Consider the following 15,692-nt stretch of genomic DNA (forward strand, 5'->3'; position numbering starts at 1 on the left):
TCGCCTTCTCACCTGCATACCTGCTCACATCAACTCCTCCTCTCCTCACCTCCCCACCTCTCCATCTCCTCACCTCTTCCTCTCCTCATCTCCTCACATTCCCACCTCCTCACTCCCCACCCCCTCCTTTCCTTTCCTCCACTCCTCTTCCCTACAGGCCAGGATGGAACCCTTGCTGAGCGGGGTTTTGGGAGTGAATCGTCAGTATTCTCGTCATGGCTTGTATGGGGTGTGTGGGGTCAGATTTGAAGTCAGATTTTCTGAATAGACTTTTGGACTAAGATTTAACGTAGAATGTTCTTTATCTGTGACTTGTGCTTCAGTAGTAGGTAAGTTTTGAAGCTAATATCACATCGTCAGTTTGTTAATTTTAAAGACGGATTATTTACTGTTATACGTTGAGAGATATTTCAGATCACCCCAGAATAAGACGACAGGAAATACCTTTTATTTAGAACATGATGCCGCCAGCAGCGCTTTCTCACGCATGTCGAGAAAGCGTCTCGTATGCCTGCGAGAGAGAGGAAATCCAGGAGAGCATTTCGGGTTTCTTGGGGGTGTTAAGTGGTTCAGAGCGGTGCCCTGGCCGCGTTGGGTGCCGGCCAGCATAGCTGTGCTCCCCAGCCCTCCTCGGCGAGTGCCGCTCACTCACCCCGGCTTCTTCCGCCAGCGGTGGGCTCGGGAAGTGGGAAGACGGGGGGCCCGAGCGTCAGCCACCTGCGCCGGAGCTTGCCGCGCGGGGCTCGTCCGGCAGCCGGCGGCGGCCGGCGTGGGTGCGGGTCGCGCGGCTGCCTTCCCCTCCCCCGTCGGCCGCGGGGAGCCCGCGCTCAGTCTCTCCCTCCGCTGCCAGGGCCCTGGACTTCGGCTACCTAACCCAGGACATGATCGACGACTACGAGCCGGCCCTCATGTTCACCATCCCCAGGTTGGCCATCGTGTGGTGAGTGCGCCCCGCCGGGGACGGGCCCTTCTCGGAAAGCGGGCAGGATGGTCGGGTCCGTGGCGCCAGGCCCCTCCGGGGGTCGGTGAGCGGTGCTTGTGCCCCGAAGGTGGCTGCTCAGCCGCCCAGCGCAGCTGCCCGGTGGTCCTGCCCCCGTCCCAGCAGACGAGCAGCCAGGTGTGCCGAGTGCCTCCCGCCCGGCCAGCCTAGGTGGTGCGGGACGGGCGAGCGGGCCGGCCCTGGGAGGAGGCCCCGCGCGCAGGCTCGGGGGGCCCAGCAGGGGCTGTGGGAGCAGCTTTGTAGGGACGAGAGGCGAGGTGCCCCCGGTCGCCGCGGGAGGATGTGTTGGGCGTGTTTGGGGGAGTCACGGGCTGGCAGGGAGGTGGCGCCTGCTGGGTGGGGGGCAGGTGGGCGGCAGCCGGCCTCGCGATGGCGTGGGAGCACGGCTGCGGAGAGCAGGGGAGCGCTGGGTCCGGCCTCTGGGGTCTGTGGCCTCAAAGGTGTCACGGCAGCGCGTGGGGTCGGTCGTCAGGCGTGCTCGGCGGGACGCACTCGGGCGTGCGCTGAGCCTTGCGGAGCCCCTCAGAGCCAAGGTCAGGGCCCAGCTGCCTGGGCTTGGGCCAAGCTGCTCAGCGGCGCCCGGACTCCCGCACGCAGACCGCCTTCCCTCCCGCCAGGTGAGGGGCGTGGGGCGGCTGGGCCCGGGCGGCAGCCGGGGGGCAGGGGGGCAGGGAGCCGGGCGTAGGTGTGGATGTCAGTGGGCTGACCCGGGGAGCGTGGGGGACACAGAGGCACAGGCCCTGGGGAGAACTCGCTGCGGGCGAGTACCTCCTGCAGCAGGTCCGTGGGGCGGTGGCAGCGCTGCGGGATGGGCCAGCCTCTGGGACAGAGCGGCGTCCCTGGACCACGGGAGCTGGACGAGTCGTGTGCCGCGTGCAGGAGGGGTGGGGAGCAGGCCGGGCGGATGGCCCTGGGCCGGGCCCGAAGCGTCTTCCGCTGCCCGGGACTGGGGAGACGTAACGGCAGGGGGCCTGACGTGCCATGACGTGCAGAGGGGACTTGGCGCTGAGGGCCCGGGGAGGCGGGCAGGCGGCCGGTGCCCGGCGTCGCAGGGAAGCCTGAGCGGCCGCCTCCGGTGTGCAAGGTCAACTCCCCACGCCTGCGTCTTCCCTGGGCCTTGGGGACCGGCCCGGCCCCCACCTCGCCCTTCCTGTCCTCACTGTGCCCCAGAGCTGCCTCCCCTCTGGGAGGTCTTCTTGGGAGGAACCAGAACCTCTCCAGAACTTCCCATCAGTTTCCACTGTCTTAGAGGGAACCTGTTCTAGATCTCGGGGGAGGGCCGGAGACTCTTAGACAGCATGCCTGTCTTAAGAGAAAAGCGAGGTCGTTGAACAGAAACACGCGTTTCTGGGTTTCCGCGCTCGAGTCCGTGGTGTGTGCTCGGCTCCTTGCGGCTCCCTGGTGCTGGTGGCCCAAGGCTGGGGTGTGCAGGATGGTGCTCTCCGGCCTCGCCACGCTCACCGGAGCTGGCCTTCCGAGGCCACTTCTCCTGAGTGGGGTCGCTGGGCCCTCTCTGCTGACCTCAGGCCACCTTCTGACACCTGAACTTGTCTGGGTCCTTGTCCTGGGGGTGCCCGGGGCAGGGCCTTTTTCCTGTCGGGCACCTCCTGGAGGCCTTGCGTGGGGTCCTCTCCAGCTTAGGCTGGAGGGAGGCCTGGAAGCGGAGCCGCAGGACCTCCGAGGTCATGAGGGGAGGCTCTGAGTCACAGCGAGGAGAGGCTGGGTCTGAAGTTGAACTGGAGGGGAAGCAGGAGCCCAGAGTCTGGGGGGGCTTCACGGCTGCCACTGAGAAGCCCTCAGGTCCCCGAGAACCCCGAGCCCCCCGTCAGAAGCAGGTCTCCAGCCTCGGAGCCAGGCTGTGGGTCTGAGGATCTGAGGAGCGCCAGGCTTAACCAGAAGGAGCGGGCATAGAGCCAGCCGCCCCCTTCAGGGACGCTCACAGGGTCACCGTGGGAGCCACAGTGCAGCCACCCGGCTCTCTCTCTCAATTCCTTATTGTCCACAGTGGCCACCGTGGGCCGGGCAGGCAGCGGCCACTGCTGCCCAGCTTGGGGCCCAGGACTCAGTCCTTCCTGGATTCACCTGTGAGCATGTATTAAGGGCCTACCGCATGCCGGCTCTGTGCTTGTCCCCAGAGATACGGGGGTGACATTGAGGGAGGCGCACACGTACACAAGACGAGCAGTTGCCATGGAGTATTCTGGATGCTGGGATGTGGTTGGGGGTTTGGTGCAGGGACCCTCTGGGGTGGATCTCTTCTCCCGGGCCAGCGAAGGTTCCCGTCCAGTCCCCTGGCCCACCTGCTTCTTGGCACCCGAGGGCTCGGGCCTTCCTGTGGCTCCAGCCCGTGGGAGCAAAGGCGAGTGTGGACAATGCCCCCTGCCTGGCCCTCCGCAATCTCAGGGTCCCCTCCGACCTTGTCTCCCCGCCTCACCTGCAGCCACTCCCTTCCCTGGTACGCACCACTTCCCGCACAGGCTGTTCACGTGTTTCCTCCCAGGAGATTACTTTTAAGCCATGTTATGGAGAGGAAATTCACATACCATATGACTCACCCATTTGAAGTGTACAATTCAGTGGTTTTTAGTCAACTTGCAGAGTTGTGTGACCGTCACCACTAATTTCAGGACATTGTCATCACTGAAAAGATACCACTTACCGCTCAGCCATCACCTCCACCCCTGTGATCCCATCTCTCTGTAGATTTGCCTGTTCGGGATATTTCATGTAAACAGGATTTGGGTGACTTTTGTGTCTCCCCCACGGGCCTGTAAGTGTCACGGGGCAGGGGTGCTCACCTGCGCTCACCCACGAGTCCTTAGTGCCTGGCAGGTGGTAGCACGGTGAATTTTCGCAGAATTTTGTTGTGCTGATCTGACAGGGCGCAAATATGAATTTGTAAAGTTTTTCACTGAAGTTTTAATCATAAAAATTTGAGGGCTTCCCTGGTGGCGCAGCGGTTGAGAGTCCGCCTGCCGATGCAGGGGACGCGGGCTCGTGCCCCGGTCCGGGAGGATCCCACGTGCCGCGGAGCGGCTGGGCCCGTGAGCCGTGGCCTCTGGGCCTGCGCGTCCGGAGCCTGTGCTCCGCAACGGGAGAGGCCACGACAGTGAGAGGCCCGCATACCGCAAAAAAAAAAAAAAAAAAAAAAAAAAAATTGATGGGGGCGTATAGACCCAGAATTAAGGGATTGATTAAAAATGATACTCTAGCTATTTAAACAACGTTAAGGATGAATCCCAAATGTCAGGGAAGAATTCCTAGTGTATCAAGTACAAAAATCGTCACCAAACAGTGTGTCTCTCCTAAATTTCTGAACATGATAGGTATAAGTTTTGTAACAAATCAAAGCAATAAATGTTAATTTTTTATTGTGATAAAATATGCATGACATAAAACTGACCGTTTTAACCCTTTCTGAATGTGCACAATGGCATTAAGTACATTCACATCGTGCAACCGTGTGTGTTGGTCGCGTTTCTCTGGAGAACTCTGAAAACACACAGGTGAATCTTTCTCTTTTCTTTTTTTTCTTATTTTTAAATTAATTTTTATTGGAGTACAGCTGATTTACAATGCTGTGTTCGTTTCAGGCGTACAGCAAAGTGAATCGGTTACACATATACATATCTCCACTCTTTTCTAGGTTCTTTTCCCGTGTGGGTCATTACGGAGTATTGAGTAGAGTTCCCTGCGCTCTACAGTAGGTCCTTATTAGTTATCTGTTTTATATATAGTAGTGTGTATATGAGGAGGTGAATCTTTGTCTTCTGAGATTTGGTGGTGGATTCTTAGATTTGACACCAAAAGCATGAGCAACAAATTTTTGAAAATAATACATTGGACTTTATCAAAATTAAAAACCTGTGCATCAAAGGACGTTACCAAGAAAGTGAAAGACACCCAAAGAGTGGGGGTGCGGCGGGCGGGCCCTCCCTCCATGCCAGGCGGGCTCCCCCGGCCCACGCGAGCTGGACCTGGGCCGACCCCTCACCGTCCCCCGCGTTATGCCGGGAGAGCCCCGGGCCCAGCCACGTGCCTGCCAGGCTCCGCTGTGGGGCTGCCTTGCATGGACGCGGGCTGTGTGGGCTGAGGGGGCGCGATGCCCGGGCCACCAGCCCTGTGGGGCTGAAGCTCTCCCTCTGATGGCTTGTTTCCAGGCCTGGTCCCCCCCATCTCCCCTCCCCACCCCCGCCCGTTGCATCAGCGCCTTGGGCCAGCCGGACACTGAACAGGTGTCTGCTGAGCTCCTCCTGGGACACGAAGACCAGCCTCACCCTCGTCCTCAGGGGTGCCCCGTCATGGGGACACAGAGGCGCGGCCGCCCCACGACCTCCTCTCTAGCCGTCCTGGCGGTTGGCGGCACCTCCCGGAGCCGCTGAGCAGGAGGGACCCCTGGGTGCTCCGGCGCGTGGCAGCACCTCTGGACAGAGCCGCGGGGACCGCTGGACAGAGCCGCGGGGACGGCCTGGTCTCCCACCAGAGGGGGTGGGCACGGTGGCTTTAGGGGTCTGTGCACAGAGCTCTCCTGCTGAATGGGCTCTTTTCTGGGGCTCACAGCTCCGTGAGGCCATGCTGGGCAGGAGGGCCCCTGCCTGCTCACTGGGGGGCAGCGCAGGCCTCCCCAGGGCCCAGGAGAGGAGGCAGGGTCCCTCCCTGCCCCCTTCGCTGCTTTCCGAATGAGGAGATGGCCAGGATTCCCCAGACTCACCTTTCTTCTGCCCGTTTTCACTCTGCCTTTGCGCTGAGACCACCGCATTTACCCACCAAGTTCAGGCTCTGTCTTGGGAAATCGTCCCTCGAACACGGTCAATTGAACCGTGACCGTTAGCTCATGGAAGCTCCGTGAAACAGCCCAGAAGGAATGGAGGCCCGGCCGTGCCCTCTGCCCTCCGCTGGCTCAGGACACAGGCCCTCGAGCTGGCCTCTCCTCGGGGCCTGGAGGCCGCTGGTCGTGCTGGTCACGGCCAGGTGTGCCCCAGGGGGGCCTCACAGCCCATGTTTATCCTGTTTTTAGAAAAAAAGGAAATCTTTTTGCCCATGAAACCAACCTTTTTTTAGGGGAAAACAGCCTCCTCATTCAACTTTGTTTATCAGTTTTTCTCACTGAACTGGATGTTTTCCAGAACTAATGGGGGCTCCCAGCTGCATGGGTGACCGGACCCTGAGGCCTGAAATAAGATCCTGTTCATCCTCAGAGACGTGCCAGCGGCTCCTCATTCGCACAAACAAGCCCCCGAGGCGCCGACCTGTGCTCCACGGGGCCGCGAGGGCACAGGCCCGTGTTCCTGGGTGGACGGTCCCTGGGCACCCGAGAGGTGCAGGAGGCATCCAGAGAAGGGTCCTCGGGGATACGTCCTCTCTCCGAGAGGCGGTTCTGGAATGATGGTCACGCACCTGGAGACGGGTGGGGCTGTGGCTATGGAGGTGAACGCGGGACCCCCCCCGCCGCGGAATCGGGGCGCCCGGAGCTGGCGTCTGAGCAGAGTCAGACGGGCCCTGGGGCCCAGTCCAGCGAAGGGGGTCCTCTCGAGGCACGGGGACGCCCAGCAGGAGGGTCCATCCTGCCTGAGGGGTGACAGGAGGCTGCCCCCCATCTTGAAGGGTGCCTGACCGTCGGCCAGAGTGCTGGGAGGGGAAGGGGGCTTTGGAGACAGGCTGGAAAGGGTGGGAGCGGCCGGGACACGACATTCACAGCCTGCCGGGGCTGGGAACCCGGTAGAGGCTGTGGCCAGTGTGAGTCGGAAAGCCTCGGGCAGCCCCCGGACCTGGGGCGTGTGGACGGAACGAGGGAGAGGTGGGAGAGCTGGGAGGACAGCCTGCAGGGCGCCGTCTGGAAAATCTCGCCCTGTCTGCGCCGTGCTCCTGCAGGACCCACACCCCCAGGGGCCAGCCCTGGGGTCAGGGCTCTGCGCTGCTGGAGGGCTGGGCTGGGCTTCACCTCCAACTCCTGTTTCCCTTTTGGAGTAGATGGTTCCAGCGCCAGTTCTCACAAACCTCTGCATCTGTGGTATATTTAAACACAAATCCAGTATTTCCATTTTCAAGGAGGCAGATTTTAGCAACAACTCTTGATGCTGATTTATCTGATTGCAGCTGGGAGGTGTGCGGACATATTTTTATCATTATTTTATGATCCCTCAAACGAACATAGGCTAATCAACTTCGAAAGAGGATAAAATCTGGGTAATAATTTTCACTGCTCTTTTCTAAACTTATTTACGATTCGCTCGCAGAGGGGAAGCGTGCGCGGGGTGTGGTCTGGGCTGGCCACGCAGCTGCAGGACTTGACGTGAGGCTGGCTTTCTGTCTTGGATGCAGTGGCCTCGTGGTCTATGCGGATGGACCCCTGAACCTGGACCGCAAGGCAGAGGACATGTCCGAGCTCTTCCGGCCCTTCCACACGTTGCTGCGGAAAATCAGGTTGGGGGCGGGGGTGAGGGAGAGAGGGGAGGGGAGGGGAGGGCGGTGTTTGCCTCTGAGCCCCCTCCCTTCTGTGACTGGTCCTGGGGGTTGGCAATGACCTCTCTGGACAAGGCTGGTCTTGCTTGGCCTTTACTGGACACCTCAAGGGTGGGTAGCTTGTCCCGGCCGAGCTTTAGAGGGTGGTAAACCTCACACTTCTGTGTGAGCTAATTCTTTACCTTCTGTCCACCTTGGGGGCGCTGGGACCTTGGTCTCTGTCGTCGGCCGCTGGTTTCTACTGTTTGGAGCTCCTTTAACCCCACACCCTTCCTCCCTCACAGAGCGAGTTCTTTGTTCTTGGCCAGTAGCATTAAGACCTTTACGCAAATGTCCGGTCCTAAGACGGCAGCTGCCCTGGCTACTGGCCTGGAAACCAGGCCCTCTTCTGGTTTCTCACAGAAACGTCTCTGTGGCCCCGCGAGACGGATGGGGCCTATCTTACAGGCGAGGCCCTGAAAGCGGGGTGGTGTGGGCCGGACCAGGGCCACACAGCCTGCGAGGGGAGGACGTCCCCCTGGGCCAGGCCACACCCTCCACATTGGCTGGGGCTGGGGCCCAGGTTGCGGGCTGTTACTAGTTCTTTGACTAGTTTAGGGGGTGAAGTGCTCAGTTCTCGAGTGACCAGCGGGCGCCCGCATGCTGTGACTCATCCTGCCCACCCCCCGACCATCCCTGGGTGGCGTTGGCACCATCTGTGCTGTCCTGTGGGCTTGTGGCATCCGGCCTGGGTAACCGAGCTCTGCCCTGAAGGCCTCCCTTGCCCTTCAGCAGCCGGCCATCCAGCCAGCACCCCCGACCTCAACCTTCCCTTGAGAAACCCCACGTCAAGTTGTGTGGAGCCCTCACTGCTGGTGACCTCTGTGAGCTGACAGGGCCTGGCTTCTGCGGGGATGGGACAGCAGGGGGCTGTGGCCGCAGGTCCTCTGAGCACCTCCCTGGGCCCGTGGTCTCAGACGCCGAGGTCTTTCCTGCCACGGCCCCTGGTCTCCGAGAAGCCCCCTTCCCAGGCTGTCGGTCCAGGGCTGACCCCGTGGACCCCCGCCACGCCCTTCCTGGGTCTGGCGGGGCTTCGCAGCCCAGGGCGGCCTCCTCTGCTGGCGCCTGTCCTTTCTGGGGGCCAGAGAGCACAGAAGCCTGCTCCAAACTGCCCTTTGCCCCATCACGAGCCAAACGTGCTCTGAATCCAGTGAGGAGCGACCCGGGCGGTCCTTGGAGGGTCAGTGGGCACAGGGTGGGCGAGCCGTAGTTGAGTGTCCCTAGCAGGACCTGACCCTGGACCCAGAGGCCGAGGCTCCTGGCCTCTCTGGGTGTCCAGCTGGGAGAGGAGACAAGGAAGGAGGGGAGAGGATGGACGATGCTGGGCCAGGAAGGGAGGCGCGTGGCCGTGGGGGGAAGGGCGGGCGCAAGGAGGGGAGGGGGAGGGGGAGACGCCAGATGCTGGGGACTTGGGCGGGGGAAGAGTCCAGATCGTCAGAGACGTGTGACTTACTCAAAAGGCTGACGCACATAACTGGAATCGGAAGGAAGGAATGGAGAAAACGGGCAGAAGCAGTATTCAAAGAAATAACGGCCAAGAATTTTCCAAAATTGAAGAAAAATCTCTGTCCGCAGATTCAGGAGACTGTTAAAGAAAACTACAAGCCAGATGAACACAAAACACATCTGGGTCTATCACAGTAAAATTGCTGAAAACAAAGAAAAAACCTTAAACACAGCTAGAGGAAAAGGACATACTACTTTGAAAAGAGGGTACATCAACAGCTGTCTTCTCAGGCACAGTGGAAGCCAGGAGGCAATGAAATGATATATATTTAAAGTGCTGAAAGCAGGACTTCCCTGGTGGTCCAGTGGTTGGGACTCCGCACTCCCAATGCAGGTGAAATAGTGGGTTATTCAGAAACACGAAGCTGAAGAAATTTGTTACGAGCAGATTTCACATAAAGAAAAACTAATTGGAATTCTTCCTGCGGAGGAAAAAAATCTCAGATGGGAATGTGGAAGCACAGGAGAGACTTTACAACCCTGATGTGAATGAACATAAATGAATCGGGGCTGTACAAAGCAGTAATTGTCTTGTGGAGTTTAAATTATGTACATCATAGTTGAACGTTTGAAAATCAGTTTCTCTGTATTAATTTTTTAAAAAGGAAGAAAAGCCAAATCATTTTGAAAGTCACAGAAAAATAATTTGAAAGATTAATGCCTATTTTATGATGAAAACGTCTCTTAGCAAATTAGAAATAGAAGGGAATTTCCTTAATCTGATAAGAGATACACACACACATATGCACACACATGTGAAGTTGGACCCTTACCTAACACCATGTAAATATGAATTAACTCAAAATTAATCAAGGACCTCAATGTAAGAGGTAAAACTACAAAACTCTTAGAAGAAAGCATAGGACAAAAGCTTCCTGAGATTGCATTTTGGCAGTGGTTTCTTGGATGTAACACCAAAGGCACAGGTAACAGAAGAAAAAAATAGACAAATTGAACTTTGTGAAAATTTCAAAATTTTGTCCATCAAAAAACTACAATAGAGTAAAAAGGCAACCCATAGAATGGGAGAAAATATCTGCGTATCATATATCTGGTAAGGGGTTAGTATCTAGACTCTGTAGAGAACTCCTAAAACTCAACAACAAAAAGCCTAACAACCTGATGCAAATGGGCAAAAGACTTGAATAGACATTTCCCCAGAGAAGATATATGAATGGCCAACAGCACGTGAAAAGATCCTCGACATCACGATCGTCAGGGAAACGCAAATCAAAACCACGATGAGATACCACCTCACACCCATGAGGAAGGCTGCTGTCAAAGGAACAGAAAACAAGTGCTGGGGAGGATGTGGAGACATCGGACCTCTTGCGCACTGTTGGTGGGAATGTAAAATGGTGCAGCTGCTGTGGGGGTTCCTCAAAAAATTAAAATTGAACTACCGTATGATCCGGCAGTTCCTCTTCTGGGTTTATACCGAAAAGAATTGAAAGAAGCATCTTGAAGAGATACTTGTACGCTCGTATTCCTAGCGGCATCGTTCACGATAGCTAAGACGTGGAAGCCGCTGCTGACGGATGGATGGGTAAGCAAAACGTGGTCCAGCCATACGCTGGGATGTTATTCAGCCTTAGAAAGGAAGGAAATCCTGACGCATGCTGCAACGTGGATGAACTTCGTGGACGTGCTGAATGAAATAAGCCAGTCACAAAAAGACAGATAACGTATGATTCCAATTACATGAGGTCCCTGGAGTCCTCAAAATCCTAGAGACAAAAAGCATAACTGTGGTTGCCAGGGGCTGGGGGAGGGGAGAACAGGGAGTTATTGTTTCATGAGGCCAGAGCTTTAGTTTTACAAGATGAAATTGTTACAGGGATGGATGGTGGGGATGGCTGCACAACGATATGAATGTACTTAATACCACTGAACTGTCACCTAAAATGGTTAAGATGGTAAATTTTATGTTATATTTTATCACAATAAAAAAATTTAAATGTCATCTACAATGGTGTCAATAAATATTAATTAGCATAAATCTGAGATGTCTAACACCTCCACTGAAAGTCACAAAATGTTTTTGATACAAAATTTTAAAGACCTAAATAAATAGCTATTCCATATTCAGGGAGTGGAAAACTTAATATTGAGAAGATATCAGTGATTCTCAAATTAATCTATGAATTCAATGCAACCTCAATCAAAATCCCAGGAGGTTTTTTTCTTTTGCAGAAATGGACAAACTAATTCTAAAATTCCTATAGAAAGGCAAGGGGCCTAGAATAGCCAAGAAGAAAAAGATTCCTGGAGAAAAAGGACAAAGAAGAAGAATATTATTTATCTGTTCTGCTCTTGATGGTTTTTGGGTAGTTTCCAGACGGTGCTGGTGTGACCAAGCTTGTGAACATATGTGTGCATTTCTGCTGGGTGTGCTTCATTAAAAAAATGAGCAGAGCTGGAGACACTTCCTGCCGTATAGCTGTAGTCATACTGGCAGAGATGTAGTGCACAGGGCGTTCAACGGAACAGAGGGTCTGGAGCGACCAACACGTGATTCGTGACAGAGGTGACAGAGCAGAAGAGTGGAGAATGGTTGGCTTTTTCCAATGAATGGCTGAATCAGTAAATATCCATATGAGGAAAAAGATCCTAATACACTCATAGGAAGACATCAATTCTAGGTAGACTGCAGATACAAACGTGAAAAGTAAAAGAACGTTTTCAGAGGGAAAAATTGAGTACATCTTTGTGATCTTGGAGTAGGCAAAGATTTCTTCAACGGGGCACAAAAGCACTAATCACAGAATAAAATGACATTTTGAACTTTACTGAAATTTAAAACTTCAGTTTGTCAAAAGACACCATTGAGAGAGTGAAAAGGCCGCAGAGTTGGACACAACGTCCAAGTAAAGAACTCAGATCCACAATACATAAAGAACTCCTATCAGTCGGTAAGAAACAGACAGTTAACCCAATAAAAAATGGGCGAAAGTCCTGAACAGGCACTTCAGAGAGGCTGTCTAAGGGTCCATCAGCGTATAACTGGGTGCGCGACCTCCTGAATGAGCAGGCTAAAGCAGTTTAAAACCACAACGGGATACCACTGCACGCTCACCAGAGACGATGAAGTGGAAAAGTCCAAGTGCCCGTGAGGGTGTGGGACATACAGAACTGCCAGCGGACCCTGTGGGCTGTCGGCGGGGACACACCCCTCACCAGGACTCAGCGTGCGCGCCTGCAGAAACGCACCCCATGCTCCCCAGGACAGGGCTCAAAGATGTGGGCCCCTGGCAGCCAGGGCCCCTGCGGGGTGGAACAGCTTCAGAGGTGAACTGTGATGCGTTTCCACCAGGAGACGGAATGATCTACAACGACCATGAATCTCACCAGAGAGGGTTGTCAGAGCTGGCAAAGGGAAACAGCAGAATATGCGATTAAGGGGAGTTCTGTGGTGGTCCAGTGGTTAGGACTCTGCACCTCGGCTGCCAAGGGTGCAAGTTCAATCCCTGGTCAGGGAACTCGGATCCCACCAGCCGAGCAGCCAAAAAAAAAAAAAAAAGCATAGGAAAAATAAAATGTAATTGCACATAAAGGTTAAAAAAAAAAAGTGTGCAATTAAATTTAGATTTCAGATAAACGATAATACTTTGTTAGTGTAAATATGTCCCCAGCGGGGGCCATTTGGGACATACTTACTCTAAAAAGTATTCGCTGTTTATCTGAAATTCCAGTCTAACTGGGTGTCCTGTGTTTCATCTGGCACCTCTGCACAAACATAGCACTGGCAAACATGCCTGCCACGGAGGAGTGCAGACCGCAGACTGCCGTCTCTCTAGAGGAGGAGAACAGGGGAGACCACCGCTGTGGCCGTCGAGATCGTGGTCACGGCGGGGCGTGACCAGGGAGGCACGTGGGGGGCGCCTGGGAGCCCAGGTAGCGCTGTATTTCTTGATCTGGGTGCTGTTTGCAGGGTGTGTTCAGTGTATGAAGATCCACAGCTGAGCGGTTCTGAGAAGTGCACCTTTCCACGTGTTTCCCCGACTGCACCGGGATGTTGAACCAGGCGCCGAGACCTCAGGCCTGAGCTCCTCCCAGCGGAGAGCAGCATACACCGGCCTGTGGGACCCGCTTTGGGCTCAACTCCGTCATTGTCACTAGAGTCACTCCACCTTGGGTGTCGGTTCAGTGCCGCGTCCCCCAGGGAAGGCATCCTGCTGTGCCCTCCTTCTGGTGGGCTCCTTCCTTTGCTGCTGCTGTCATTATTGCACTTCAGTCTTCCCTCATAAATATCTGTTTATTATCTGTCTCTTCCTGCGGAACCTGCACAGCAGGGACCGTGCCAGTCTTCCTGTGTGTCACGCAGGGCCTGGCGCATAGGCAGTGCTCAGTAATGTTTGTTGAAGCAAAGGATGAAAATCTATATATAAACCAATATATATCTTTTCACTCCTGAAAGTTTATTAATTTATTAATAATTTATAATTTTATTAATACAATTAAGTTTATTAATTTATTAACAGTGTCACGAAGAATCAGGGCATTCTTGTTTTCAGCAAGAGAGTTCAGAGTGTCATCTTTAAGGAAGAGCACGTTCTAGAATCACAGTCAGCCAGGCACATGGCTGTTGTCCTGACCCGCGGCCCGGGGGACCCCTGGAGGCACACCTCGTTTGGTGGAGGAAGCGACGAGGTGGGAGGTTAATTGCGGGCGGTGGACACCGCGTCGCTCTCCTGCTGGTGCTGAGCCCACTCGGCCTGGGGGCTGGTGTGGCCTCTGGGACCCACCCTCTTCTTTTCTGTCTCGACCCTTGTAGGGACTTGCTGCGGACCCTGACCGAGGAGGAGCTTCACACGCTGGAACGGAACCTCTGTATTTCCCAAGACGTGGAGTTCCCCATGCGGGCGGACACCCCGGTGCCCCCTGCGCTGGAGCCCGCGCTGCCCGCCCCCCTCGCCCCAGCCGAGCCCAGGCACGCGGAGGCGGAGCTGGCGTGCTCCATGCAGAATGACGACCAGGAGCTGGAGCAGCTCAGCCGCATGGTGCACAGGGCTGGCGACGTGATGTCCTCCCTCCTGTCCCCGCCCAACGCCCGCCAGTCCCCCGCGCTCGGGCCGGGCGCCGAGGGCGGCCCCCTCGGGCAGGCGTCCCCGGGCTGCCCACGGCCGCCGCCGGGCGGCGACGAGGAGGAGGGGCGGGTGTTCTTCATGGAGGACGTGGACGGGGCGGCAGAGCCCCCGGGCGGCCGGTCTGCGCGGGCGGGCGACCCCCAGCAGAGGGGGCGGGGCGGGGCGAGCCGAGAGGCGGGGCTCAGGGCAGCCGCCGCAGCCGCGCGGGGGGACTTGGGCGACAACAGCGTCGTGCGGGGCGACCAGACGCGGGCGGAGGGCCCCGGCTTCGGCGGCTGCCTGGACGCGCAGCCGCAGCTGGACGGCTGGGGGGCGAGTGCGGAGGACGCCCAGACGGCCGAGCTGATCGCCCACCGGACGGGGGGCATGAAGCTCTCGGCCACGGTCATCTTCAACCCCAAGTCGCCCGCCTCCCTGGACTCTGCCCTCGTCAGCCCCCAAGTCCCCGGAAACGGCGTCGCCCCCGGGGAGCCGGCGGCCGACGGGACGGCGGGCGGCCCCCACAAACTCGGCGCCGCGGCCGCCAACAGCCTCCTGAACTCGTGCGTGTGCTGCAGGGGCTGCGCGGGCGGCCGGGAGGACGCGGCGGAGAGCCTGCGGGGCCGGTGCGCCTCGGGGAGCGTCGTCTGCGCCTCCTCCGTGGGCTGCGCCTCCTCCGTGGGCCCCGCCAAGGCCTGCGCCCAGGGCTCGGCCGCGGGACTGCTGGAGGCCCGGCCTGGCCCGGAGGCCGTGCCCGCGGCCCTGGGCGCCCCGGACCCCCGGGCCCCGGAAGACGCCGCCGTCGGGCGGGAGCCCCAAGCCCCCGCTTCCGGCAAGTGCCTGGCACGCACCTCAGGGCCCCAGGTGGATGCGGCAGACGGGCTGCCTGGAGGGGGCGGCGGAGCGAGTGAGCTAGAGGAGGCTGAGGCCGGGGAGGACAGTCGGCGTGGAGGGGCGACCGGGGAGGAGCCCCAGCGCCTGTCGGGCTCCAGGTAAGAGCCGCTCTGGCCCCTGGACTCACCTCTAGTCGGTTTAGCTGCTGGCCAGGCCCTCCTGGACCCAGTTGCCACAGGCAACCGAGAAGCGTCCCCCGTAGCCCCGACCGCCCCGTTTCTGGCGCGACGGGCACCTTCAGGTGAGTGCGCGCAGCGCCGGGCCCTCGGTTCGTCCCTCCTCGCTGCTGTGGTGTGAGCGGCGTGTGCGGACCGGCCGGGCGGGGGCCCAGCACCCACCTGGCCGGCGTGGCAGCTCCCGTGGGCCGCGGCGAGGCACACAGACGCTCAGCCCTGCCCCGGGGGCAGCGGTGGCATCCCGAGACCACCCGGGGGCAGGTTCTCGGCAGTGCTCCCAGGACCCCGTTCTCTCCCCCAGAGGCAGCTGAGCAGGAAGGGCGGGCAGGGCTCTGTGACACCCTGGCTCCCACACATCTGACTCGGGGCGGCTCTTCCTTCCCCTGCCCCGCACCCGGGGCTTATCCTGAATGAAACAGATTCAACCAGCACTGCCCCGGCGCCCACCACGTGCCCCCGGCCGCCACCCTGGACGTGGGAGAGGAGGAGCCGGGCCCAGCCTCGGGGCTTCACACGCGGCTGTTGCACTGTCCTCTCCCCAGACCCTGC

At 57.6% G+C, this 15,692-nt stretch overlaps 1 protein-coding gene across 4 annotated transcripts in view; it reads left to right on the forward strand.

Moving 5' to 3' along the window:
- ZFYVE28 (zinc finger FYVE-type containing 28) overlaps positions 1-15,692 on the forward strand; it is a 113,367-nt gene that overhangs the window by 65,405 nt on the left and 32,270 nt on the right. For 2 of the 4 annotated variants that reach the window (XM_028492435.2, XM_028492436.1), the window contains exons 6-8: positions 851-940; positions 7,322-7,423; positions 13,782-15,065. In XM_028492435.2, coding sequence (XP_028348236.1) covers positions 851-940; positions 7,322-7,423; positions 13,782-15,065 — 1,476 coding nt within the window. Of the gene's footprint in view, positions 1-850; positions 941-7,321; positions 7,424-8,961; positions 9,171-13,781; positions 15,066-15,692 lie in introns of those variants that run through there. The other 2 variants (XM_055086265.1, XM_028492437.1) reach the window with 2 other exon arrangements.

This window comes from Physeter macrocephalus, chromosome 7, assembly GCF_002837175.3.
Source record: "Physeter macrocephalus isolate SW-GA chromosome 7, ASM283717v5, whole genome shotgun sequence".
NCBI classification, from domain to species: Eukaryota; Metazoa; Chordata; class Mammalia; order Artiodactyla; family Physeteridae; genus Physeter; species Physeter macrocephalus.